Below are 26658 nucleotides of genomic sequence, written 5' to 3' on the forward strand. Positions count from 1 at the left end.
TCATGCATTTCCTAGGCTGGATTCTCCAAGACTGTGTGTGAGGGAAGGATGTTAAGATGGGGGAAGTTCCTGCAGCAGTACCAAAAATAGACTATTTTTTCCCTATGATTTTTCATAAAGAAGTGAGCAGGATTTTTTGAGAGGACCAGTAGACTAGGGGTAAATCCTCCTGAAGGAAGCAAGTAATTTGGATCTGAGTTTTACAGAGTTAAAGGTGCGTGTGAACAGAGGGGGAGAAATCTCTTCCATTCCTTTCAAATCGTAAATGTTGACATTTTTCTAAAACTCTAAGTCACACTTGAAAATACGAGAGTGTACAAAAGGCAGCTAATGAAAATTGCACTGGCAACATCTTTGACATCTGATTTTAAATTCATTTTTATATTTTGATTTATTATGAATCAGGCCTTGTTCATTTGTTATTATTATTTTATATAACTTGGGTACCACAAAAGAGTAGATGCATGATTTGATTTAGCTTTTATTAGTTGCTGCTGAAGAGCATTTCCTGGTATTTTCTCAACTTTAAGCCTATGACAAGCAATCTTAAAGCCAGTTCCAAGATAAAAGATCTCATTAAGTTCTCTGCCTCTTAGAATGCATAGTTACTTTGACAGAGTTCTACATAGTGAGAATTACCAAGCTGAATTTCCAAAGCTAGCTGCATCCCATCCTTAAACAAAAGAGGCAGGTATTAGTTTTGCGTCAGAGATTCAAGCATTCTTACCTAACATCTAGGCAACACTAACATCCAGAAACTCCTGCTAGGTTTGTTTTTGGAGAAACATCTTTCTGTTTAGGCACCTAAGCTGCCTTACCTTAGTTTATGTAGCACAGTGTGCACGCATCCACAATCGTATTGATCACAAGGGAATGTTCAGTGTTGGTTTTGTGCCTAAATCCCATGAGAATTAGTGTGCAATGTTTCTTACTTGTTTCAGTTGGAGAGCTAGGTCCTGCAAGGTAAAGTAAGCCACATCCAACCTTATGAAACATGACTGAAAAGAGCAGGTGGGGAGTAGTTTTGTTAGATGTGTATCAATACACCAAATGTCTTCAACACAGAACATCTGTCTGAGTTGCAGAAGATGATGTTGAAAATCCTGTTCTGTCTGAAGGTTTCTAAACTGCCAGCTTTTACCTTACAGCTGTCTGCCTTACCAGGCACCTGACAGAAAGCAAATCATTTAAGCTAGCATTGAACATCTTAAACTTCTTAAAACTGAGTTTGCAGTCACAAAGGTTTAGGAAGAGCAGAAGATATTTTGTAGTGGTGCTCCCTTGGTCCTTCCTATTTGACTTCTAACAGTTTGCAGAAAATCTTTTTATCTCTATCTACATTTGAAGATGGCTGTAGTAGTCACACATCCATTTGGGATGGAAGAAACCCGGCTTCCAGTCCTTACTCTGCTTCTACTCCTTCTATTGCCTCCAGATATATTTTGAAAGAAATGTCTTACCCTTAATAGCAACAGAATTGTTTTAAGGTTCTACTTGTAGGACAGAATTTTAAAACTTCATTGGAGTATCAATCCTTCTGTGTAATTCCAAATGAGGAGCTGGGTGAAAACTACACTTTCCATCAGCATTGCCTGCTGCTTTTTTTGGATGTCTTTTAACTCAAAAAATGTAATAAACTGGTTATAATCCAGTTTTTATTATAGGTTCTACAGGAAACTAGATGCCTAATCTGAGAGTGAAACTTCCCCTGGATACACAGTAATCCTCATTTTAGGCACCATAATAGTTCACAATGTGAGCAGCTTATTTTCTCTTGTGAGCCTGAAGCACACTAACTTTAAAAAGATTTAGGCATAGCCTGACTTACAGAATTCTCTAGCAGGAGAGGATTTGCAGTATGAGGCTGTCACATCCACAGCCAACAGAGGGAGGAAACAAAACCTAAACAACCTTCACAATAATTTAAATTCTGAAGGCAGCCGGGACCTTAGGTTGTGCTGGCTTGTTTTGCAAAAAGGAAGGGGGAAAAAGGTTCACTTAAGCCAAAAATTCTGTGTCTTTTAGAGCCAGATATGTAAGCAATAAATCCTCATTCTAAACTCTACAGCTTCTGTGTCTGTAGACTTAAAAATGAATACCTTTGCTGAGAGAAATGGCTGTGTACCCAAAGACAGTACCCTCCCATTGGTGATGTGTACTTTTGCATTATAAAATATCAGTCACGTGCTTTCCTGTATCTGTAGTCACTGTTTCAAACATGCATAGGTAAATAATAATACATTCATTTAATTCATGTTCCTCATTAATTAAGGCTAGATGTACTGTGAGGCATATTTAAGATGTTAGGGACAGATGTACTGTGAGGCATATTTGTTAGGTGTTTAGCAGAAACAATATCATAATTCTTCTGCTTTGAAATTTGTAATGGAAAAGGTCTTTCATGGTAGATTGGTCAGTATTTTAGTACGTAATTTCAGATTGCACATATCGTTGCACTCAAGTCTGGTACTAATGTGTGTGCATTCATGGACTTGACAGCAGTGGGCACTTTTGTATTTAACAAGCTCCAGTACAACTGTGAGCATTTGTAATCCAGCCATCTTGTGAACAGCAAAGTTCTCTTGTCTGGTAGGGCCTAGTCAGGTCCAACATAGCAGGTTTGTGCCACAGGGATCATCTTCAAATCTTGCTTGATGGTTTACAAGCTGGAGTGGATTCTTACCATGTGGCACTAGCTGGTTTGAGTTGCTGACACTCTTTAGTACAGAGGAACCAGTAACGGATGGCATTAGCAGAAATTAGTTGTGACATTTTTAAAACATATGGGTAGTGTGCAAGTTCCTACCTACAGCTACTGAAAGAGCTGGTAAGAGCTGCCAGGGCCGTGTGAGCTCAGAAAACATTTGTTAGGTAGCTGTGCTACCTTTGCAGAAATTTTGGCACCCCATTCTTTCTCTTGTATGCAAAAGCACTAACATTATCTCATACTGAAAAGAGATGAAGGCTAATGGTCCTAAAAGGGGTCAAAGGAAAGCAAGTTAATTTATTTTAGGTCAATTCTGTTTTGTCCATTCATGTGATTTTCATATACTTAATATCCACTGGCAGCCTGACTGTTTTCTTAGAACTGTATCTTTGTCAGTCACAGGAGTCTTGCTGGTATGATTTGGTATATTGTTGATTGCTACTGTTTTGCAAGCAGGCTCCAGCCTTCTCCGTGGGGCTGAGTTTTTCGTCTGTCACCTTGTTCAAGTCTTTTGTGTCATCTAGACTGAAGTGTAACTTCAAACTCGGGCAGCTCTGAGAAGACTGAGCTGACATGACAGGGACACTTGTATTACGTTCTTTTAGCTCCTTTGCTGCTTAGCTCAATCAAGATAACATTTCTGCTTTAAACCCAATTAAAGTACTGTGTGCTCAAAGTTATATAAGAAGCATTAATAAATGCCCAGACCAAACTGGCACTCTTTGACCAACACCATTTGGTTTTCATTTGATGAACACTTTGGAAAGGCTACTCAGCTTGGGTTGTTGTGTACAGCACAACTGTAGCATGAAGTAAACCCATGTGACCAAATCTTGCTGGTTTATACAGCATTAGTTATCAAGCGTGATCTTTGTAACAAGGATTTGCCACTATGATACTAATATTGACCTTTCTGGTTATCTCCTATAGCAGTTCTCAAACAAACCTTTGGCTTCTACAGTACTTTGGTGTGTTATGAATTTTTATGCAGCCTAATGGTTGGAAAGCAAATTACATTAAGCTCCTTCTAAAGTTTTTCAACTGGAAGCAAAGTTCCCAGACTGATACCTCTGTGTTACTCTCCATCTTTTCCGTCTCTTACTGCATGCCCTTACCGAGCGATTTTCTCTAATATTTATGCTTGAGAACAGAGTGATTTCAGCCTCTTTCCCTTCCTTTGGACAAAATAATAGCTTTCTACAGTGTGTAAGTATTAGTAATTATGTAGTACAGAAATTGACAGTCATTTCAGTGACTCAAAACAGATCCCTGCTCTTGAAGCTTTTAATCTCAGTAGTTTTGTTAGTATAAAGTGATGGACAAAAGTGCCAGCAGTTTTAGGACTACATAATATCTATACTAAGCTCCAAAATCTCTTCAAAAGAACATTGTGATGATTGCAATGAGAAACTTTCAAAAATAACAGTTCCTAAGCAAAGGACCACAGAGCAGCTGTTCTCAGCCATAAGACAAGGGATTGTAACCAAGTCCATGATGTGATATTGGGACTTGAAGTGCCTGTGCTGCCTTCTGGTCTCACTTTCGTAGAGATCCCATGGTCAGTTGCAAGCAGTCCAGTTACGCAGCCCCTGTCCTGTACCCTGCTGCCATCCCAAATGGCTCTGAACTGGTCCATCTCTGTCGCTTGTTGTGCTCGAGCTAATTCTGTCTGTCCTGTGTGGTTTGGAGTAGAAAAAGAAGTCCTACAGACCTGGTTCTCCACCAGTTCAAAAAGTCATGGGGGACTAATATACCTATATTCGTGTCCTTCACAGGCAGTTGCTGATATTACACTGGAGAAATGAGACAATATTTGTGGTCTGGTCCCTCTGTGACACTAAAATCCTCTGTGATTTCAGTGTGCAGTCACTTTTATTGACTGTATATTGTGTGTGTCCTTCACCCAGCTAATAAGATAGAACCTGTGGAGTTGTGGCTTCCTTTTGTTTTGCTTTCTACACTTCAAATAGGCTGTTTGGAAGAAAGTCAATCCGTGTTAAAAATCTGCTAACTGACAAACTATTGATTTGTATCCCCTACATATTTCCTCAAATGAAAGCATTTTTTCCCCCATACACATTTTATTTTTTCTCTGTCCACTGTCTGGATTTTTCTGATTTTGACATCAGGGCACGTCCATTTTTCTCTTTAAAATGCCTCCATTTAAATGTATGAAGTGTCTGGGTGACCAAGCCAGAATGTTGAAGCCCTCAAAAATGCATCTGACAGGCTGGTCAAAACAATAGTAAATCAAGTGTGAGACTCTTCAGTCTGCTACAGCAGAGCTACAGTATCTATTCTATGTGCTTACTTTGATAAAAGAAGAGGCTGTAGAAGTGTCTTGTTCTTTCAAGAACCTTAGATTCATGGTAATAAATAGCTCAGCTTCAGTTGTTGTTTGGACTAAGAAAGCAAGAAGAAATTCCCAGAGTCCCAAATTGCAACAACCATCAGAAATCTTTGTTTATTTTTTGGCTGTATATCATGAGTTAATACCTGTAGAAGTCCTAGCACATGTAAATAAAATAAAACTAGAACCAATTTGGGTAACCCAAAGCTGTGATTAGCCTTAGAACTATTAAGAAAATATATTTTTTCCTTTCCACAAATTTATTTGTAAAGTCTTGAAGAATATGCCATACTGCTTATGTAGTTATAAAACAGAATATGTTCCTTAAGTAACTGGAGCGAGAGGGACTGAATGAGTAACTGGATGAATATATATGATACATGAAACAATGAAAGAGTAGGCAAGGGCAAGAGTGAAATTATGAACTGAGTATGAAGTGGAAGAGAGTGATGGAGAGGGAGGATGAATTATGTTGGGGGAAAGTAGTGGGGAAAATGAAATAAGAGGGAGGAATGAATCAGATGAAAGCAAAGGTCAGAAACTGAAAACTGAGTAATTAATTTAGGAAAAGATCAGAACAGAATGTCGTCAAAAGGTGAAGCATGTTATTAGTGGGCTTGTGACAGCATGGAGAGAAAAATAATTGGCATTGAGATAGGAATGATCTGAAAAAAATGTAGTACGGTCAAAGGCTGACTCGGCAAGATAACGGGATAGAATCAAAGGAAAGAGATGGGGAAAATGCTGAGAGACAAAGGAGAAGTAGTGAAAAGAAATGTCTGTGCCACTGGCAGACCCAGGGTACTTCTGGCTGTGCCTCTGCTTTTCTTGTATGGCCACAGCCAGGTCAGCTGGTGCTCTTGGCTTTTGGTAGCCTGTAAATAATACTCTAGGGCTGCTCAGGGAATCAGCTAATGAAAGTGCAGGAAAAAAATAGATTCTGTTATGAAGTTATTGTAAAAATGAAAAGTGGTAGCCACTCAAGGAGGCAAACTGTTCTCACCTCTTTGCCTGCCCTGCAGTATCTCACCTTCCAGAACTGGGATTTCTCCTTCAGGGGAAGGAAACTGACAGAACCCAAAGCAGAGCTCCAGATGTCTGAGGAGCGCATTTTGAGAACGACGCACAAGTGTTGTTACTGCTAGTCAGCATATTTAGAAGTGACTGTTGCCAATACTGATGATTTTAGAATACAAAAATATCAGAATGAAATCATGTTGCTAAGTTAAAAAGAGAGATTGGGATAAATAGTCACCACATTTTTCTTGGTAGAGATTTAGCCTTCTTCATTCATAAAAGGTTGTGATCCTAATTCCTCATGTGTTAGGATGAAAAAATGTCACTGAATTCATGGATGTTTCATCCAAGAAGTATATAAATAAATATAGTGCTTCATAATGCTAATCCAAGTAAAGAAAAGTCTTCAAAAGGAAGTGGGGTAAGCAGTGAGTGAGTTTACTAATCTCTCTATTATATTTAAAATAGCCTTCTTTTATAGTAAAAACATATGCAATTATAATTAGGCAAAGAAAGAAAGCCACAATCCAGCTTATTAATGCTTTTACTGATTGTATTATAGTCTTCCTTCAAGCAGTAATATGCTTTGTTGCCTGAATCAACTAAGTAAGAAAATTACTTTTCCCAATCTCCAAAGCAATCACTTTTACAGCTTTGTCTAGTAAATGAGCAGTCTACTCTCCAATAATGTAGGGCAAAAAAAGATGTGGAATTTTTTTTAATATTCTAGCAAACTTTGTTGTATACTAGTTCTCTTACAGACTCTACTGAATCATCAGACTCTCAGAAGAGATTTGTACTAAGAAAATGCTATTTAAAGGAATGCTGAGTTTTGCTAAGGGGAAAGAATTGAACTGATGATCAATGCTCTCATTCAAAATTTTCTATGACTTGATATGAAATACTTCAAATAGCTCAAAGAAGTAAAAATTCATTTAAAAATACTGGTATCAGAGTCTAGGCAGTAAAAAAATGAGGATTTTCTCAGGTTTGCTACATCAGGCGGCAACACTTGTTAAAAGAGGCAGCAATGTTTGCTACTTTTGATAAAATTACTAAAAGGGAAGGAAAAGCTGTTTGGAGCTTTTTAAATTACACTAAATTCTTGTGCATGAACTCAATTTAATTTTATTTTAAAGATAGACTAAAATGGGAGCCCTAAACGTTGGCCCAAGCAGTAAGAGATTCTTTAGCAAATACAGCACAGAAATCACTGGCTTCAGAGGCCACATCTAGGTTGGAAAGTGTAGAGTTGGAGCATGTCCTTTCCTGTCTTGTTCTATGTAGTGAGCTGTACTGTTGGCTGCTTGCATTTTCTACTGGGTGGCAGCACATGCGTCTCAAGGACATGCTGATGCCCTGGATTGCCATCACTGGAAGGACCAAAGATCTGTAGTTATATGAGCTTATTCCTTCTTTGCAGTCTACAATTCTGTGTATATGTTAATTAAGCATGTCCACACATGATTTATCGACTGTGGGGGTGGCAAGGCATTGGAACAGGTTGTCCAGAGAAGTTGTTGATGCTCCATTACTGGAACTGTTCAATGCCAGTTTGGATGGAGCTTTGATGGAGCAACCTGGGCTTCCATCTGGTAGAAGGTGTCCTTACCCATGGCAGGGGGTTTGGAACTAGATGACCTTTGAGCTTTCTTCCAACCCAAGCTGTTGTATGATTCTATTCATGGGGAAGGTCGAGTGTTCTCCTGCTGTGTCTATCCTGCGGGTAAAGAGGGGACTTTTTATCTCGGTGCTGTCATATTTGTGATGGACCCTTGGCTATTTGCTGGTGAGTCAGAAATTAGGTGTAGCTGGGTGAGTAAGTATTACAGAGAAATACTGTCGGGCCTCTCTTTTGTCTCACCCGTGAGATGGGGTGGGAAGCACTTAAGTTATATTTCTGGGGTTTTTCTGCTGAGTAAATCAAAAGGGCCCAGCAGGCAGCACAAAATGCATTCATGTGGGCGAGAGCTGTAGCACTCCCACACTGAACTCTAGCTACAGCTGGGTACTTAGCTGAGAAATCAGTGTTTTGATTACTGCTAGCAACAAAGGCCAACATTTGACATCTTCAAAGCCAGAGTAAGGGCATATTTAAATAAATGTTACCTTGGGAACTAACTAGCTCCCAAGATGTCGTTGAAGTTAAATAAGCAATTGCAAGAAATTAATTCTGACCTTTCCTTTGTTCTCAAAAATCTGCCATCCTGCATCCAGTGAGCAAACTCTGCACACATGAGGGTCCCTGGTGGGACTTTTCTCGATCTTCTGTGTCACTGTGGACCCCTGTGTAAGCATGTGGAAAATGCCAACCCAAGCAAATGCCAGCATTGCCTTCTTATCTACTTTGCACAAGACGAATGATTATGCAAGATAAAAGGCAAACAAATTCTGGAGCTTTCCACCTGGAATTACTGAGGCCTGATTTTGAGAAGAATGGAGGCTGAGACTATGTGGGTGTACCTTTAAATGGCAGCACTGGCATAAGCAGTTCTTGCATCTTGTTGCACCCAGCCACAGCCACTCATTTCCACACTTGTGCTGCCCCTTCAGCTGTGTTGGAAAAAATTGTTTACTGCCATGTGGTGAGCTGGACTAGTGAATTGTTCTACATTTGAAACAACCTTCTTATTTTTATTTATTTTTAACCTGGATCCATTTTCTGATCCAGCTCATTCCCTGAAAAAGCTGCTTTGGCACAGCTGAAGAGGTGGTGGAGGGAAGGAGAAGGGTTGCTGAAGATGAGATCTGTTCATGCTACTATTTTGGGGGGTAACTGGTGTTGGTTTTTTGGGTTTGGGGTTTTTTTCCCGTTTTTAAACATGCAAGTTATAATTCTGTAATACTTTGGTTTCAGTTAGAGAGCTGGGTTTTGTAATGCTCATTTGTCACTATTCCTTTTTCTTCCTGCTCTTTCCCATCCACATTCTCAGCTCTTGGCTTCCACAGCTGTGTGGATAGAGCAGTTTCTGGGACTGTACCTCCTCACAGAAATTATTTCAATCCACTGACTGAGTAAAAAACAAAGTGAAAAAGCAATGGTGAGTGTAGAGGATATTTGCTCCCCTGATCATGCAGGGCAGAGCCCAACAGCATGTTGCAGTCTGCTAGGGAGGGAAGGCAGCCAGGCAAGAAGCTGGCTCAGGGCCTGGAGAGGGGGCTGGGAAGTCAGACGGCAGCAATGGAGACCTCTCTTCTCACGTCCTCAACTCCACAGGGAGATCCTTGACTGCAGCCTGTCTGCTTAGGAGAGCTCTCTTGTAGCAGCCTTTCTTCCAAGCTCCAGCCAGCCAGGGACACGTGAGCTGGCTGGGGAGCGTGCCAGTGGAGATGAACAGTGGCAGCACGCAGGAGGCAGAGTGAGTGCTTGTTGTCCCTGAACCACCCACGCCACAGCCCCAAGCATGTGAGCCCATCCATTGCCATTCCAGTGGGTGCTGCAGGCACCTGTGTCTTTCCAGAGAGAGACCAGAGGGGCTCATGGAGCTTTGGTCACATATTCCTCTCCTGGGCATTGATTTCCTCAAAATTATCTTTGTGTCAGTGACCTCAGATGCTGTAAAACAAGATAGTAAGCATTACAGTAAATTTTTGTGAAAAACATTGACATCAGAAACAGCCCAGTTTTCCTAAAGGCAGTTTTGAGAAGCTACATGTGCCCACAGCTTATGGCTGATCATACACTGGGAGTGAGTGTTTCTCATGCAGGTAGTTTGAGTTTAAGGCAGGCCAGGATGGCATGAATGTAAATGTTATTGCGAAAGCTTTCTGGGGATTACTTGGACTCGTGCTAGAATGTAATTTCTTTGAGTAATTATGATTTCATTTTTTGCATGTGTGACAGTTGAATATAGAGCTGCTAAAGAAAAGGCAGCAAGGTTTTGATTTTAGGCTGCTTCTTTTTTAAATTACTGTGGCTTTAGACAGATGAATAGCACATAATCCCAGAGTGACAGGATTCAGTCCTGGTAGTTTTTAAAAAGGACAGAGGTATGTGCATGAGAGAGAGAGAAGCAGAGGGCAATGTAAACAAAACAGCTGATTCAAAGTTAAAGTATTACCATCAGAGATTTCCCTAAAAGTCCTTGAGTGTTTTCTCTTTAAAATAAATCTGAATCATTAATCTTTCTGGGCCAGGCAGACTTTTAAATTGTATTTCAAACCCAATATTCCATAAAGAGCACAGAAATAGTAAATAGTCTAGTTTGTCTTTTAATCATTCAGAGATTTAGTAAAAATAACTTTGTTTTCAAGTTGTGCATTCTTCTGCTTTTGTACCTGTCCTCTTCTGAGTGGTGGCAGGTCGCACTAATGGGGCTTCTGGAAAAAGTCCATGCTTTTTGCAATCAGTTGAGAATGAAGCCTGAAAATTCATGGGGAGGTGATCCTCTGCCTGGGTCACTTGTGTCTGCCCCAAATGAGACAGCTACTCCACCACTTGTGACCACTTGTATTGAAAACTCTGGATTTTTGTCTCAGTGGAATAAAAATTATGTTTATTCATGGCTGCACTTTGTGCTAAGGCTTATTATCAAAAGCAAATAAATGAAAGCATATATTGCAAAATGTAGGGAGACATTCACTTTATGTATCTATATGCAGATGCATCCATATCCTAATGAGCAAATTGTATTTTAAAAAATAAATGTGGGACCTAAGGGTGATACAGGATCTTCTGTTGCTGTTGCTGAGTAAGCACATGGTGATTAACTGCATCTATGCTGATCTGAAAAGGCAATTTAGCTGAAAGAACACAGAAGGTCTATAGCACGATGGCAAGTGTTGCACGTGCTGCTTCTCACCTGTGTGTTAGCCCCCCAGAGAGGCCATGCAAGGTGTCCTGCAGGCTGTACTGGCTGTACTCCTGTGAGCATGAGCTTGTGAGCTCCAGGGTTTGTGGTATGGACTGGGTAAGTTTGCTCTTGACTCTGACTTGAGGCTGCCCTCCAAAGCATAGGTAAAAATATGTATCCGTGAGTGCCAAGTGACTGTCGGCAGGGAGGTTGAACAAAAAGGCCACAGCTCACGTTCTCCTTTCTGAAGGTCTCATTACTTAAGAGTATTTGCTTCTGCACGTGAAAAATTAGGAGAGGAGGAAAAATTGTGGTGTGAGCAAAGTGTATGGACATGGCAATGAGGAGAGTGAAGGGATGACAAGACTGGGATAAGCAGGAGAGGGGAGCTGTTGCTACTGCGCCCAGCTTTGTTGTGACATGGGGAACAGGGTCTGGAAGATGCACGGTGGATTGACTGGACATGCAAGTGCATTTGTCAGGTTCAGACTGCAAATATATGAGAGCTGTGAGCAGTGTTGCTTTCCCTGGCCGGACTTATTTCATATATCAGTACTGCCTTGTACCGTGCTGTCCCTTCTTCTTTGTGATCTCTCTACCACCTTCCCACTCCCTGTCTTAGCTACCCCTGCCCCAGTGCATTCCCCTTCCATCACCTGCTGAAACCTCTACTTGACAAGCTCTGTTTTTCCAAAATGGGGAAGGAGAGACATTCAAAAGACACCCTGTTCATCTCCTCCACCTTTATAACATTCCTGTTCCTAGCAGAAGGTAGCAGAGCACTGCCTGCTCCATGACCTCTCTCCTAGGGCTCTCACAGTGCAGTGCCAACACGTGCCATCCGGTGATGTATCTGCACGTCTCTCCACACTCTCTTCTGCTGCAGCACTCTTTCCTACTGTTGGGGCTTCTGAGGTCAGGCCTCTCGGTGCTTTTCTCATCCTTGCTCTGCCTGTTGTGTATTGCCTGTCACTGTTTCTGCAACTTCACAGATAACACTGGCTCTCCTTTTACTCCTTAAGTTCTTCCCCTTATTTTTCTTTCTCTCTGGTTTTAAAAACACTGTAGTGAAAGTAAGAAAGTTGTGAAGACAGAAGACCAATTTTAGGCATGGTACAAGCAAATGCAGCTTCTGTTTCTTGGGCGTTATGTTTGCTAACTCCAGAGTGAGCTTAGCCTGTAACTGGTAGTGCTGAAAACTGTGGCAAGCAGAATTTGCATGTTTGCTTTCAAGGCAGCTGTGATAATAGCAGCCTAAACAGTTGCTCTTTCTGGGTCTTCCTTACAAAAATTATTTACTGCGTCCACCAGTGAGGGGATTTGGCATAATGACGTTGCCTCAGTACAAGGACAATATCCTAAGCTGCTCACAGGTGTTGGATCCATAGCCTCAAGAAAGTGAACACCTCCAAAGAAGGTTCACCTTCTCCAAACTGTTGCATAAACTTGGATGTGGAGGCCAAGTGGCAGCCCAATGAGTTCCAGCCTCCTGCAGTCTGCCATGAAGAGGAATCTCCCAGTTTGTGTAGCTGTCTGGTGACCTTGCTTGAGCAGCAGTAAAATCCACAGCTGCAGCACATCTGCACCAAGAATGTGTCTGACATGGTTTTTCATGACAGCGTGTATGTGATGAGCTCTTGATCAAAGGCTCCTGCTAAGAGTTTAGTGCTTTGCCTCAAATATGTAAAAAATGTCCTAGCTTTAGGTTCATAGGATCATGAAATGGCTTGGGTAGGAAGGAACTTTAAAGATCATCTAGTTCCAGCCCCCTGCCATGGGCAGGGACAGCTTCCACTAGACCAGGTTGCTTAGAGCCCCATCCAGCCTGGCCTTGAACACTTCCAGGGACAGGGCATCCACAGCTTCTCTGGGCAACTTGTTCCAGTGCCTCACCACCCTTACAGTAAAGTTTCCTCCTAATATCTAATTTAAACTTACTTTTGAATCCATTCCCCCTCATCCTTCCCTCTTTCCAACATGCCCTTGGAAAAAGTCTACTTCTATCCTTCTTGTAGGCTCCCTTCAGGCACTGGAAGGCCACAATTAGGTCCACCATGAAGCCTTCTTCTCTCCAGGCTGAACAATCCCAGTTCTTTTCAAATTCCTATTCTTGCAGTCAAGCTTGCTCTAGGGCTTTCAGACATTGTTAGTGAAGTATCTGAGAGCAGGCAGCTGGACCAAGCAGGATGTTGCAAGGCTAGAAATCGTAAATGGCATTTTCTTGGGCCATCCCTCTTCTTTGGGATTACTTTGGGAATTGGATTTATTTTTTAATGGATGAAAAGTCAGTCTCTCTTGCAATACTGCTGATACCTTCTGTTTTCTTCCTCCCTTATGAGAGAAAGCTAGAGGGTAAGTAGCAACCTGGCATTTCCAGGGGCTGTGTTTGCATCACATGCAGAAGGTCCAGGCTCTCAGTGGCAGGGCCTGCTCCATGCATCCCAGACTGCATCAGTCATCTCCCTTATGCAGTGTGAAAAAATTCCCCATCTAGAAGAAAAAGTACTCAGATAAATGTCTGCTACTTAAAACATGCTTGGATCCCTACAGTGTCTCTTTTTTGTGGTTTTTGGTTTTTTTCTGCAGAAAATCTGTAATCTGTCCCAACCCTCAGAATGCACAATTTTTAGGGACAGACAAATCCACTTGAGTTTTAAGTGACAGCACTGGTTTTCTCTAAGTTCTTATCCTGAATTTTAATCTCCAGTGAAACAAAATAGTTAGATTTATTTGGCATGTTTATTAGCCATCAAGCCTACAAATGTGCCCTTCTGGTTGAACTCAGGAGACTCACAGCTTTGTGTAATTGAGACTGGAGCATGACAGAGAGTTCCATTATGGCTTCACATATTGATCAGTCCAATTTAATTTCCTCATGGGGCCTGGACCACGCTGGGGATGGTGGATTGTGTTGAAGGCTTGATAAGCCTATTTTAACAAAGCATCTCAAGGGCTTCTGGAACAGAGGCAATTATCAATATTGATACATTTCCTTTCATCAAAAGGTAAGAGCTCATTAATAGGCTTCAGAACAGCTGCTGTTTGCAACACATGGCTTTTTTTTAAATTAACTTGGCAATACTGCTTCCTCACCTGTTCCCTTATCAGTTGGCTGTTTCCAGAAAAGAAATTGGGTTCCAGGTTTTGATTTTAGTGGTATATGTGATAGCAGTATTTTCTGCACTGCTATAGTCACTATTTTGGTAATTGAAGCCTAGTTATATTTTAGGGTCATAGTCCCATCCCACTGCTTATGCCCATGTCTGAACAACCCACACCAACAAATTCTGGTGTTTTACAACTTTGGAATTTTGTGTCAAGTTACTGATGATGTCTGCTATTTTTAATGTTAGTATTACTGGTTAAATAGTCTCCTGTTATAACTTCGGCAGTCAGCATTTTTGTTTGTGATTGGATATTTCAAAAATATTTTTAAATTGTGTTTATTTTAGGCTCTCAGTTATGAGAAGAAAGCTCATTGTTGCTTCCTATTGTTTTATCTTTCCTATGCAAAAATCCTAACATTTCATTTATAACCTGTTTGGTGTAGGTGTGTTGTGGGTGTTAAATTCCTACTGCTATTTAATGCTGCAAATTATATGTATGGAAAGAAAACATCATCAAAGCAAATTGCTTTGTTAAACCTGATTTTAAACAAAGTTTTCGGATCACTAGGTAGAAGTTTAGTGCCTTACAGAATGGTTATCCTTAGCTAATAGCAGTTGCTTTTGTTTATTCACCAGAAAACAATTTAAACCATTTAACACCTGCGACAGTGTTTTCTGATTTCTTTTCCATTTCACACTAATTTTCTCAATAATTAGCACAGTTCTGCTTGTTGATGCATGAATTGAAAGTAGCAGCAATACGTTCCAAGGAAATTGGAAAAATCTTTGTTTCTAAGCATAGACGAGTGTGGGTGAGTGAAACGTACAAAAAACTGGAAAGGTAGCTGGGTTGCACAAAATGCAATTGACCAATGAGCCAGACTCTGTAATGTGCTCAAAATCCTATTTTGCGTGTTTGGTGCGTCATGGTAAGTGGCACCTTACCTGATTTTCCTTCTTTTATTGATGTCTGAACTTCTGGAATAATTTTTTCAAGGAAAGTTACTGTTTTCAGTATTTAGCACTGGTAACTGTTGCCTAAAATTACAAGTCAAATGTTTCTCAGGAGATCAAAAATAGGAAGTTCAATGAAAAGAAGTACATTTTAGTTCTCTATATATCCTGGAATTCTTTGAAAGTTGTGACTCATATTCAGCCATTACTGGAATTTGTGGTACCTCATGAATGTTTAATAGGAGATGGTTGGTACCATTACTGGCCCCCAGGCTGCTGTTTACTGTCACTTCTCTTCCCTGGTTAGTCATGACTGAAATGTGAAGATGAGTGGGTTACTGTAAAATGCCTTCAGCAATGATTAATTCAGATTAATCACCTAATTTTGCAAACACTGGAGCACTGAAAGAACAATAATGGTGTGAGAAATCCCCTAAACTTACCTAATATTAAATATATTCTGGATTTAGTTCTGCAAACGTACAGATGGGGCCAATTCAGACATTCTTGGTGGTGTGATGGAGCCAACAAGGAGCTCCTTTGATTTCAGTGGCCTATAATCCTTATTAAAACTGTGCTGTTCAGAGTGGTAGGTTGAGTGTCACAGATTAGCAGGATTAAGAGCAGTTTCAACATACTTTATTTAGGCCTTTGCTTACTTCCTTAATTCTCCATGCCACAGCCACTGCAGCTACCTGTTCAAACCATTGCACAGGGCAGGAGGAGCAGAGCAGAGTCTGCTTTTTAGGCAGGGATTTTAATTGCACTCGTATTTCAGAGGTCATTATTGCAATATGTAGCTGGTTTGTGCTACAGAATAGAAATTTAGAAATGAACTATTTTTAGGAACATACAGTGCTGGAAAAAAAATCGACTATTTTAATCTAAAATGGAAGGAAATTAGGTAAACATTATAATGTATGGGAATGTTCCTGGGACGTGCATTAAGTAAATGTTTCTTCATATAAGTGGAATATATGTTAATTAAAGTCTTAAGTTTTGGGACAGTAACCATGTTTATCATTGATTTTAAACCTTAATGGTATGGTTTTTTACGTCCGTCATTAATTTTGGAAACTGAGGCCACGAAATGTGAAGTAATTTCTTCTTTTAATAATGTAAATTATCTCATACTAAGTAATGCCATTTATTATTTTGTCCTTAAATCTCTAGGTGCTGAAGTGTTGTATATGAACATGTCAGCATATAATGAAGGTCGGCTTCAGTCGTCTTTCTGGATTGTTGATAAACAGCACGTATACATTGGAAGTGCCAGCCTAGACTGGAGATCGTTGGGACAGGTAATTTAATTGAAAAAGTAATCCTATACCCTTTGAGGGTAGAATGAGAAAAAAAAGGAACATTTTGAGGACACTTGGATATCTCTCTTTTCTGATAGTTTACTGGCAAAAGTGCCAGCCTCCAAAACTGTACTGCCCCAGTTTTGATGACTCTTCTGTGTTGGCAGGAGTATATTACTATAAATTTTCCTTCTTTTCATTATAACAGGTATCTTCCATGGTTATACTTCAATTTTAAATATTTTATTCATTTTTTTTTATTTCTTTGATGGTCACTATATATTCCAGTTTATTTATTTAAAAAAAAAGTGAGCAAACCCATTGGTAAATACCAAACCACTGTGGAAACTCTGTGGTAATATCATGGGCAAGACCTAGGCCCTCTGATCTGCCATTTAAAAAAGCAAACCCCAAATTTGGAAAGACTTCCAAATGGAAAGTGGGTATTACACCTCAATACCCACTACCTTTGGGAAGGGTCAGATTTACGGGTACTTCAAGTCAAAATAGTGTAATATTTTGAAGGCTGCATGTATTAGAGAGAATTCCACATTTTTATTCCTCATAAACATGAGAGTTGAAGGATGTACACTAAGGCCTTTGTCAACAACCAGTGCTAAGAACTCTCCACAGTCTGTGACCCTTTTGAGGAACTTGTCAGAAACACGGCTCATTTGCCTTTTGTAGGTATGTCTGCCTTTTTTTCTTTCTGCAGCAGTCTCAAGATCATTAGTGGCTGTCATGTTCGTTTTTGCTGTATGCCACTGACTGTGTGAGGCTGCTCTCAGCCACACTTATGGAGTGAAACCTGTACTTTGAGACGTCAATAGCTGAAATGTACAACGGAGGGGGGAAAGAAGCAGTCCTAGATAGTTACTAGTTGCTGTAAAAAAAGCTTGCTTTCTAGATATGAGCAGAATCTCAGAAACACAGGAATAATTTTGAACATAGGTTCTAATGATTTTGCAGAGAAGAAGGTGTGTCTTGGTTGTGCTGAACTTTTTAAGGTTTGTTTTGAGCTAAGAGACTGGAAGTCTGAGTAAAAAACAAATCAGCCATTTTAGTAAAGAGATTGAATAAATGCATTTTTGCTCTTCCTATGATAATAATTTACTTAAAAGGTATATTTACAGAGGAATCTGGAATACTGGTAGAAAAACAATGTTGTTAGAGAAAGTCTTGGAGAAAAGGATGTTTTATTTTCAGTCAATGTAAGAACATACAGTTTGGGCTTTTGGACGGTTCAGAAAATGTTTGTACATTATCTGTGCCTCATGAGCTAAATTGTTCTGTCATAACAAAATAGCTCTTCATAGGATTTATTTAGCTTATAAATAGTTTAGCTTGGAAGCCTCTTCTATTTGGGGGTTTGAGTACCGGTGAAAATAATAAATGTGGAGTAAAGAAGCACATTTACCACGCAGATTATTGTATTATTTATATATTGCTTATGTATTTATGATCTTCATCACAGATGATACAATTCCATATAGGTTTGGTATTCTTGTGCTGAAGTAAATCTTAAATCTTGTAACATATCTCCATTAAACTTTGATGCCAGTTACTTGTAGGCCAGTGTTTCCAAAGTGATTCCTCCCTGTTAATTTTATCACTCTTTTTCTGCATGCATTTGGACTTTTTAAAATCTTATTGTCATATAACAGTATATTTTTATATGTATTTATAAGATGAAGCTCAGAAGAATATTTGTACTATGCAAAACGAAATCTCTCTGCATTACAGTAAAAGAGAATCTGCTTTCAATTAGTTGAGAAATGTATGCTGTGGTTTCAGAAGAGCCAAAGGAAATTAGATGCTTGGCTCCTGTTGACGTTAGATATGAGTATTCAATTCCCTTACCCCAGAGTTTCAGGTTCATAAATCAGGGCAACTGTCAAAGAGATGTGATATGCTGTCCTAAAATAATAATCTGTCTTGAACTTTTCACTTAAGAAGCAAAATAAGCACAGAACTCTGTCATTTTATTCTGAGTCCTTTCCTCAAGCAAAATGCTTTGCACACGTGTGGGACCTAATCTTGAAACCCACAGTGAGCTGAGCCCTCACTGGGGAAATGTATCTCCCACAAGTTCTCGTTACCAGAGTCCCAGTATAGCTGCAAATGAGGGATCAGGTTCCTCTCCCTCTCCCTCTTTTGTCCCTTTGCCTGACACTAAAAAAAAAAAACCAAAAAAACCCCAAGTCTGTTAGCATAATTTGTCTCTTAGGAGGCTAAATCGAAAGCTGAAACAATAATTTAACAGCTCCTTGGAAAACGTCATCAGGACTTAAATGCTTTGGGTTTGCAATATTTGTGGAGAATTCTTTGTGTTTATAAGATACTAGAAATCAATCTCATAGAAGCTTATTTAGTTTTGTTGCCATTTTCTTGACTTTCCAGCACAGACAAAAAGCAATATGAGTATTTCCTTTAGAAGTAAATTTTCTGCATCAAGGAGAGATTTTCATATGCTGCACATACTACTTAAGAATAACCTTTAAAGTTGCACATACCCTGTGCCTCTGCTGTCAGAGTTTTAGTAGTTGCCAGAGTCTCAGCCTTGAAATTATGAGCAAGGCTAAGAGCACATTATTACTCTTCAAGTAAAACTGTGTTTCAGTTAAATTGAAAGTTTGTCAAAACTGTAGTAATGCTGGCTGACATCATATATGCCAGCTATCTGCTTCAGTCCGAAATCAAACTCCACAGGGAAATGTAAAGTACTGTTTAGACTTCCTGAAAGCAAGATTTTACAAAAATCGGATGTTTTTTCATTCACAGTGGAATATTTTGAATTTTTCTTTGTACAGGTCTAGATTTTGTGTCAGGGATGCATTTTTTTCTTTTGTTATCCATATATCCAAGTATTACCCAATTACATAACCCACTGAAAATTGAGGGTTATGAACAACCAGATTTTTGCCACTTTCTTAGATATAGTAAGCTGTGTAAGATTTTACTGGTGAAATCATCTCGTTTCTTGCTGGTAAATTTATATATACTGGTAAAAACCTGAAAAATTTGTCACTCAAGCATGCCTAAAATTGTGTAAGTATACTGATTAATTTTTGCCTGTGGCTTGAACTAATAGCAATCAAGATGGCCATGGTGCTGTATTCTAGTTTCTAGTTCCTTAACCCAGTAGCTTTTTATTACTTAATAAAAGAAATGGGTTATGTAACCATTGTTATAACCCATAAGCTAACAAAACGTATCATGTATTTATGATATGTTCCAGCAAAGCTTGAAAATGCATTTAGTTCCTTAATTCTCTTAAGGAGCTTGAGGTTTGTAATAAATATGAACATTTCTGGAGCTTTTTGTACTGGCAACATTTTTGGAAAAGTTTTATTCACATATGAATAATTGAATCCAGTGGGCAAACAACTGTAATGGATTAGTTGAACTACTTCAGAAAAATGCATTTATGTGCAACAAATAATCAGCTCTTGGAAAATACTATTACTGAAAATTCCTGAAACAAGTAAAATTAATCCAATTGTCTTTGCTGGAAGTGAAATCAGGCTAATATTAGCTAGTCTTGTAGGCAAATCAGGCTAATATTAGCTAGTCTTGTAGGCAAAAAAAAATAGCTTAAGTCATAAGTCATGAATACTAATGATACCAGGTAGTTGAGTGTATGTGTGAAGGTTAATGATCAAATTTGAATGTTTAAGGTCTCAAGTAGAAGCTTGCTGTTTGCTCCCTGAAATTGTGGAGTCTGACTGTAAACATCTGGACTGAAGGGAAGTGGCTTGTCTGGGGTTCCAGGAGGAAGTGGTCTTGAAACAAAGGAGGGGGACCCAAACAGAAAAAGGTGAAGTTCCTGACTGGAGGAAAACTTAAAATGGGAGAGATCCTGGAGATTAGAGAGCTGTGGATAAGATGGAAGCCAGGGGATGCACCAAAACCACTGGCTGGTGATGCCTGAGACAGGTGAGCAGCCATGCAGCAGGGATGGACCCAACTTTCTGCTCAGCATCTGGGGCCAGCAGCCACTTCCCTGCAGGAACAGAGGATAAGGATGGAAAGTGTGAAATATAATCAATTTGTTGCAAAAGCTCCCATTTTGTTGGTTCTTAAACAAACCCCAATATCTAGATCCACCTCAGGGAGTCATTTGCTCTCTCGTCTGGCACATCTTAAATGCATTATCTCAAAAATTCCTGCTTAAATTTTGGCTCAGCTGATGTTGAGGCAAAGTTTCTAAGCAGACCCATGATTTCTTCTCTGAGCTGTGTAAAAACTGCTAGCAGAGGATTTTGATTTCTAAGATGCCTCTTAAGTACCATGTATTTTCTGGATTGTTCATTCTTCTGATTGTTTTAAATTCACATAAGTTTAAGCTGAATGGCTGCAAGATTTAATTTTTTTTAAGGATAGAAAACAACCAGGCTGTAAAAATTAGGGGTTTTTTAAGGATAAAAACCCCAACCAGGCTGAAAAACATACTTCTTTAAGGACAAAAAAATAACCATGTAATTTTGTTCTCATTTTCCCATTCATTTCATGTCTGTTGGATTCTTTGTGTGATTTGTTTCACCAATATAAAGTAAGACTTCAGAAAGGCATTTGATTTCTCTTCATCTTAAAAATGCATCAGTCAGTTTCCTCTCCATCCTCCTCTTACTGTCTTGTTGTTATAAGTTACAAACTGCTGATTTTATCTACATAATTTAAGGTAACTAGAAAATTAGATAAACTGTCCCAACACTTTTCATCAGGTTGGAAACAGAGACCTGTTTAATCTGAGGAGTTAGGTGTTTATTTGATGCACCTAAGATGTTAAATGAATACCGAAGAGGGCCAAAGTACTGTTGAAGGTGAGATGTGACAGTGTGTGAATGAGAAACTCTCTGTGAACTATTTTTTCATTATGGTTATTAGTATGTAAAACATACTTGTCTTGTTAGTATTGAGTCCTACAGCACATGAAAGTTGTAGCAATTATGAAGTATCAGTTACATTTGAAGGATAAGGAACAAGTTGCCCAGTTCATTTATTCTGTTAATAATTTAGTTGAATTGACAGTCAAATTAACTGGGATGGAGAGCTATGAGAATTAATCAAAAAACGATCTATTAAGCATCTGTAGACACAGTAGATAAACAAAGTTATGTCTTTTATGATAAATATGAATAATCAAGTGCATACTTACAGTGAAAGTATATTGGATTCTGAAATTTGTGAACTTAATAAGCCTGTACTCATTAGGAAAACAAACAAGCAAACCAAAAAAAAAAGGGAAAAAAAGGGAGGGAGGAAACTCCCAAAACCTCAGTTGGTCAAAAGATACACTTTTTGTGTGTCCATTTAAAGTAAAAACTGATGAGCCAATATTTGATTTGTTTTAGAGTGAGTCAGTTTTTTGAACTTAGCTATAGGAAGGCTTGCAGCAGGATGTCTCCAAGAGCACTTGGAATGTGTCTGCTTGTCTTGCCTTTTATCACCAGACAGGACAGGGCTGGTTTGAGAAATAATGGGGGTTTCAGTTGAGTTGTTCAGGCTGTCCTTCCTATAGCACAGAAAAAAGGAGACAAAAGCAGCACTCTCAATTCACCTGTACCACCTTCTCCTCTAATCTTTTGCAACAAAAAGACTGATAAAACCCAAACTCTTTCTCATCCTACTCTGAGATGAAAAAAGCTGGTAAATGATGGTATTTCAGGTATTAAGAGCTGCACCTGAAGTGGCAGGTTTGGGGTAATTTGTGTTTCTGGGAATATTAGAGGATCAACCCTTTGATTGGTTGTGGTGGGCAAAATCAAATTGGAAGCAATCCACATGGTTCTTTACTCAAAAGTCTCATCCCAGTTGTATTGAGGACACTCATAAGGAGGAGATATAGCTCAAAGGCCACATGTATGAGGGACAAAACCCATCCCAGAATTATCCCTTCTTCTCTTGGTCTTCATTTCTGGGGATATAGATCCTAATAAAAACTTCCCCAAAATTCAGAATGGAATGCTGCCAGGAGCAAATGCAAACTGTGTTTCTTTTTATGTAACTCTCCCAGGGAAAGGGGAATGATGATTTCCTCAAATTATATCATCGAACACTGTATTTTCTATTTATTTGTGTGAAGAAAATGTCCTCCAATAAAACCAATATGTAATAAATACTGGATTTCTGTATATCTCAAAATACATCATGATGATCATACTTGTTTCCAGCTTCCCCAAAATCTTGCTATAGCAGAGCCACCTCTCAAAACTGATCACTGAGACAAGAACTGCAAATTTGAAACTTCTGTTGATGATCTTTACAGAACTTATAGAACAAAGGCAGGCTATAATCAGTCAGTTGTTTTTCTGAACTTTTATCTGAGAGAGTCTCTTGAAGTTATGTAATGGTGCATCTGGTCCTTTTGAGATAAGATACTTTGTCTGACAGTAGAATTCCATCTTTTCAGTCAAGTAAAAGTTATATTGAGACTTTCCATTTGATAAAATGTTGTTCTAGTATGAATTACAGATTTGTCCCTAATGTGCACTTTGTCAGGTTTTGCCATCTTCTTCTAGTAATTTGCTTAATTTTCTTACTATCCCAATGGTGTTCAGTATCATATGGCTATTAGTAAACTGAGCACAGTCTCAAGTGTCCTATAACATGAAAAAAGGCTCTTTCAGCTTCATTGTCCATGAGGTTCAATCAAGCTCAGATGGGTAAATACTGGACTGAAACTACAGGCAACATAATCCTGGTGTATTCTATCTAAATTTGTATTTCTGTCTTAATGAATCTCTCTTATATAAGACAGAGAATATCTCCTAAAAAGTTTTGATATCCATGTGATCCAATCATTAAAAAAAAACCTTTATGGGTTTTCTTTCTATGGGATCATTTCCTGAGCTACCTAATATTTTAAAGATAACAGAAAAATGCAACACAGGTCTTCAAGCATAGGTGAATGAGGCAATATGTGAAGAAAGCAGGTATAAGGAGATATTAGAGAGCTGTATTGACAATTACTTCTTTAGACTATTTATTACCTTTTTCTATTTCCTGCTGCATAGAAATCTAGTTGTATTGTCAGAACTCTGCTGTGATGCTATTACAGCTTGTCCTTCAAAGGACATTTTTATTATTTTCACTAAGAGCTTTTGGCTGGTGTTCCTATCTTTGACCCAGTCTAGAGCAGTTTAGTGGCTAATACCTATCTCCAAAATTGCAGCTTTCTTATTTTCTTTTTTCTTTTTCCCCCAAGGAATGGGGCACTGGAAGAAGATACGTTGCTCTTGGAAATGTGCAGATCTCACAGCATGCATTTATCATGGTGTAAAGTTTGCATTTTTGGACAAAAAAAATGTTTTGTTTGATTCTTTAACTGAAACAGGCTGCTTTTTCTCAGTTCCATCCAGTAAATCAGGACAGTCAGTGTTGCCCATTATGCTTATTCTGCTTGAAATTTATTACCTGTGCATCCAGTATTTACAAATAAATACCAGTGAAGCAAAAGGACATTTTGTCTCTTGCTTACCATTGCTGTGCACTGCTCACAGAGGGCCGGCTAAAGCTGGGCAGGAACATGGGTAATGTGGCTGCTCCCCTTGTGTCTTGTGTGTGCTCCTTACTCCTGTAATCCTGTTTGTGATTTACTGACTGAAAACAGCATGGGATCTATATATTTACCTTGCACTTGGAGCCAGAAAGTGGTCTCAGCTTGGCTAGTTTCTCTGGCTGCAGTGCTGATTCCCTGCTTGGAGGAACTAGGAAGTTGTTCCTGTTTGCCATACTTCTCCCACTGTTGTGCTCTGTTCTCACATGCATCAATGCATCATCTGCATTGTGTGTCTGTATTTAGTGTAGGAGAGGGCAAAATACATCAATGGCTTGCTGCATGTTTTTATTTGATTTCTGTTGACTGTAGGTATATGCTCATCACTCTGTTTCTGACCTCTGAAATTACAGATCTTGTCTCGTTTTTGATTTTTTGTTGATTTTTTTGAGTTGCTCTGAAAGTGCTGTAGAACAGGTTTCTCTGCTATTGAAATAATCAATAATAAATTGTAAATCTGTAAGTAATAATCCTGCAGAGCAAAATGATGCAATATTCTGTTTGAACAGATAAACGCAGTTCTTTCCAAAGCAGCATGGCATATTCAGGTAGCTGGATACCTGAATATCTGCTGAATGCCAGGCTTAATGTGAATAGATTTAGACTGGATATTAGGAAGAAATTCTTTACTGTGAGGGTAGTGAGGCATTGGAACAGGTTGGCCCAGAGAAATCGTAGATGCACCATCCCTGGAAGTGTTCAAGGCCAGGTTGGATGGGGCACTGAGCAATCTGATCTAGTGAATGGCATCCGTGCCTGTAACAGGGGGATAGGAATTAGATGATCTTTATGGACATTTTCAATCCAGCCCATTCTATGTTTCTATTTTCTTCTCATCTTTTTTTTTTTTAGTTGCTGTGGAAGTCCTGTGAACAGGTTTTCCTGCTGTTGGAGTAATCAATAATAGATTGGAAATCAATAAATAATAAGCCTACAGAGCAAAATTATGGAATATCCATTTTGAATGAATAAACTGACTTCTTTCCAAAGCAGCATGGCATATTCAGGTAGTTGGATCTCCAAAACCCAAAGGAAAATAGAAGGTTCTTTCTCCAGTAAAACTAACATCATTATCATTTGCTTTCTTTTTAATACTTAAATAATTAATACTTAATTTACTTAAGTAATTAATACTTAAAATAATAAATAATTAATTTAATAAATTAATACTTTGTCTTAATTAAGAGTCATAGATGTTGCAAAGAGAGTGTGATTGGTTCTGGTTTGTTACTGGTCCCTCAGATACTTGACAAATAATATCAGTGTACAGCATTATCAGACTTGAAAATTTTGGATGGGTTCTAAAAGTGTTTAGGGAACTGGAGGCATGTAGGAATTTGCTGCTAGAACACAAACTGTACACCACTGCACACAGGATAGAAAATCATCCATAAAAGTGTGTGCAAAAAAAGAGACAGCTTTTAAGACCCCTTCTGCTATCTTGAAGCAAATACTGTGGTGAATAGACAGTGCTGGTGACGTGTGCTTACACGAGCCCATGGCCTAGAGATAAGACTCAGTAGCCTAAAAGTTAAGCTGTTGAAATTTACAAAAATTGTTTGGGAGGATCTCCCAGAAACTGCATCACAAATAACTCACCTGGCAGTTGTCTTGCCTTTAAAAAAAAAAAAAAAAAATTAAAAAAATTAGTCACAGAGATTAAAATTGTTTCTAGGCACATCTCTATAAAGCCTGTTTGCGGTGATCTACCCAGTGGTAGTCTGAAATAACCAGTAAACTTACATGGATATAAAAAAAGCAGTAAATCCACCACTTTCCCAAAAATTTCATTTATGTTAGGCTGAAAGAAAACTTGTTCATTAAACCCCAGCTGAATCTCTATGGGGGAGCTAATGCAACACAGTCTATTCTGTCGTTTTCCACAAGAACTTGCTGGCAACTAATCTTGGTCAGTGATGTTAACAAATGGAGGCAGATTCCTCTCAGAGGGATTTAGTTATTAGCATACCCCATCAGATCAATCTTTTTCAACTAAACAATTAAAATAACAACATTAAAATAATCCTAAAAGTGTTTTCCCAATATGTGATTCCACCCACACACACACACTTTGATATTGCACAGATGACAGTTCCCCTCTAGAAAAATATCTTCCTTCAGAACTGCCTCAACTCCAAAAGGTTCCCAAATGGAGCCCAGTCACCTCCTGTTTGAAAGTTGGAATCCTTTCATGGAAAACTGGATTTAGTATTGTCCTGTGAAAGAGACACACAGTAAATCAGGCTGGAAATACCACGGCATAAATCTCCATGAGTTGGGGTAAGGAAGGACAATCATTTCAGTCATTCTATACAAGACAAATGACTCTGCAGTTCAGAATAAAATCTCATCTTTCTATACCCATAAGTCATCAAGCAGAACAAAACAGTCTGACAAAGCATTCCTTCCATATGAATGTGCAGCATTAATGTCATCACTAACCTTTTCAGATTTTGATATTGTCGTCATAAGCATCAAGGCCTGGTTTAGAAGTCATCATGCAGTCACCTTTCTTAACTTTTCTAAATAAACAGCAGCCATCAAAACAGTGAAATCATTGACATTTCCCTGGAACTGCTCAGTGGAAAACTATTAATCCTTGCATGAGGGAGGTGTATTGGGCAGGCAGTGCCTGCAAACAGAATTGTTAAGTGTGTCTTCAGAGAACTGTAGAAGTCATGAGAATCATGGTATTGGACCGGCAACTTTTTCTAATCAGTATGATGACTTATTAGGCATTTCTTTCAAATGTAGTGCTAGAGAACCTCTCAAGAAATAGCTGAGGAAATTCGGCCTGTTTAGCCTGGAGAAGAGATGACTGAGAGGGGAGCTCATCAATGTCTATGAGTATCTCAAGGGAGGTGCCAAGAG

The 26658-nt window shown here is 39.0% G+C and overlaps 1 protein-coding gene across 4 annotated transcripts in view; it reads left to right on the forward strand.

Annotated features, from left to right (window-relative positions):
* Positions 1 to 26658, forward strand: part of PLD5 (phospholipase D family member 5) — a 184557-nt gene that overhangs the window by 126991 nt on the left and 30908 nt on the right. For all 4 annotated transcript variants that reach the window (XM_048298663.1, XM_048298665.1, XM_048298666.1 and 1 more), the window contains one exon: positions 16102 to 16229. In XM_048298663.1, coding sequence (XP_048154620.1) covers positions 16102 to 16229 — 128 coding nt within the window. The remainder of the gene's footprint in view (positions 1 to 16101; positions 16230 to 26658) is intronic.

This window comes from Corvus hawaiiensis, chromosome 3, assembly GCF_020740725.1.
Source record: "Corvus hawaiiensis isolate bCorHaw1 chromosome 3, bCorHaw1.pri.cur, whole genome shotgun sequence".
Taxonomy (NCBI): Eukaryota; Metazoa; Chordata; class Aves; order Passeriformes; family Corvidae; genus Corvus; species Corvus hawaiiensis.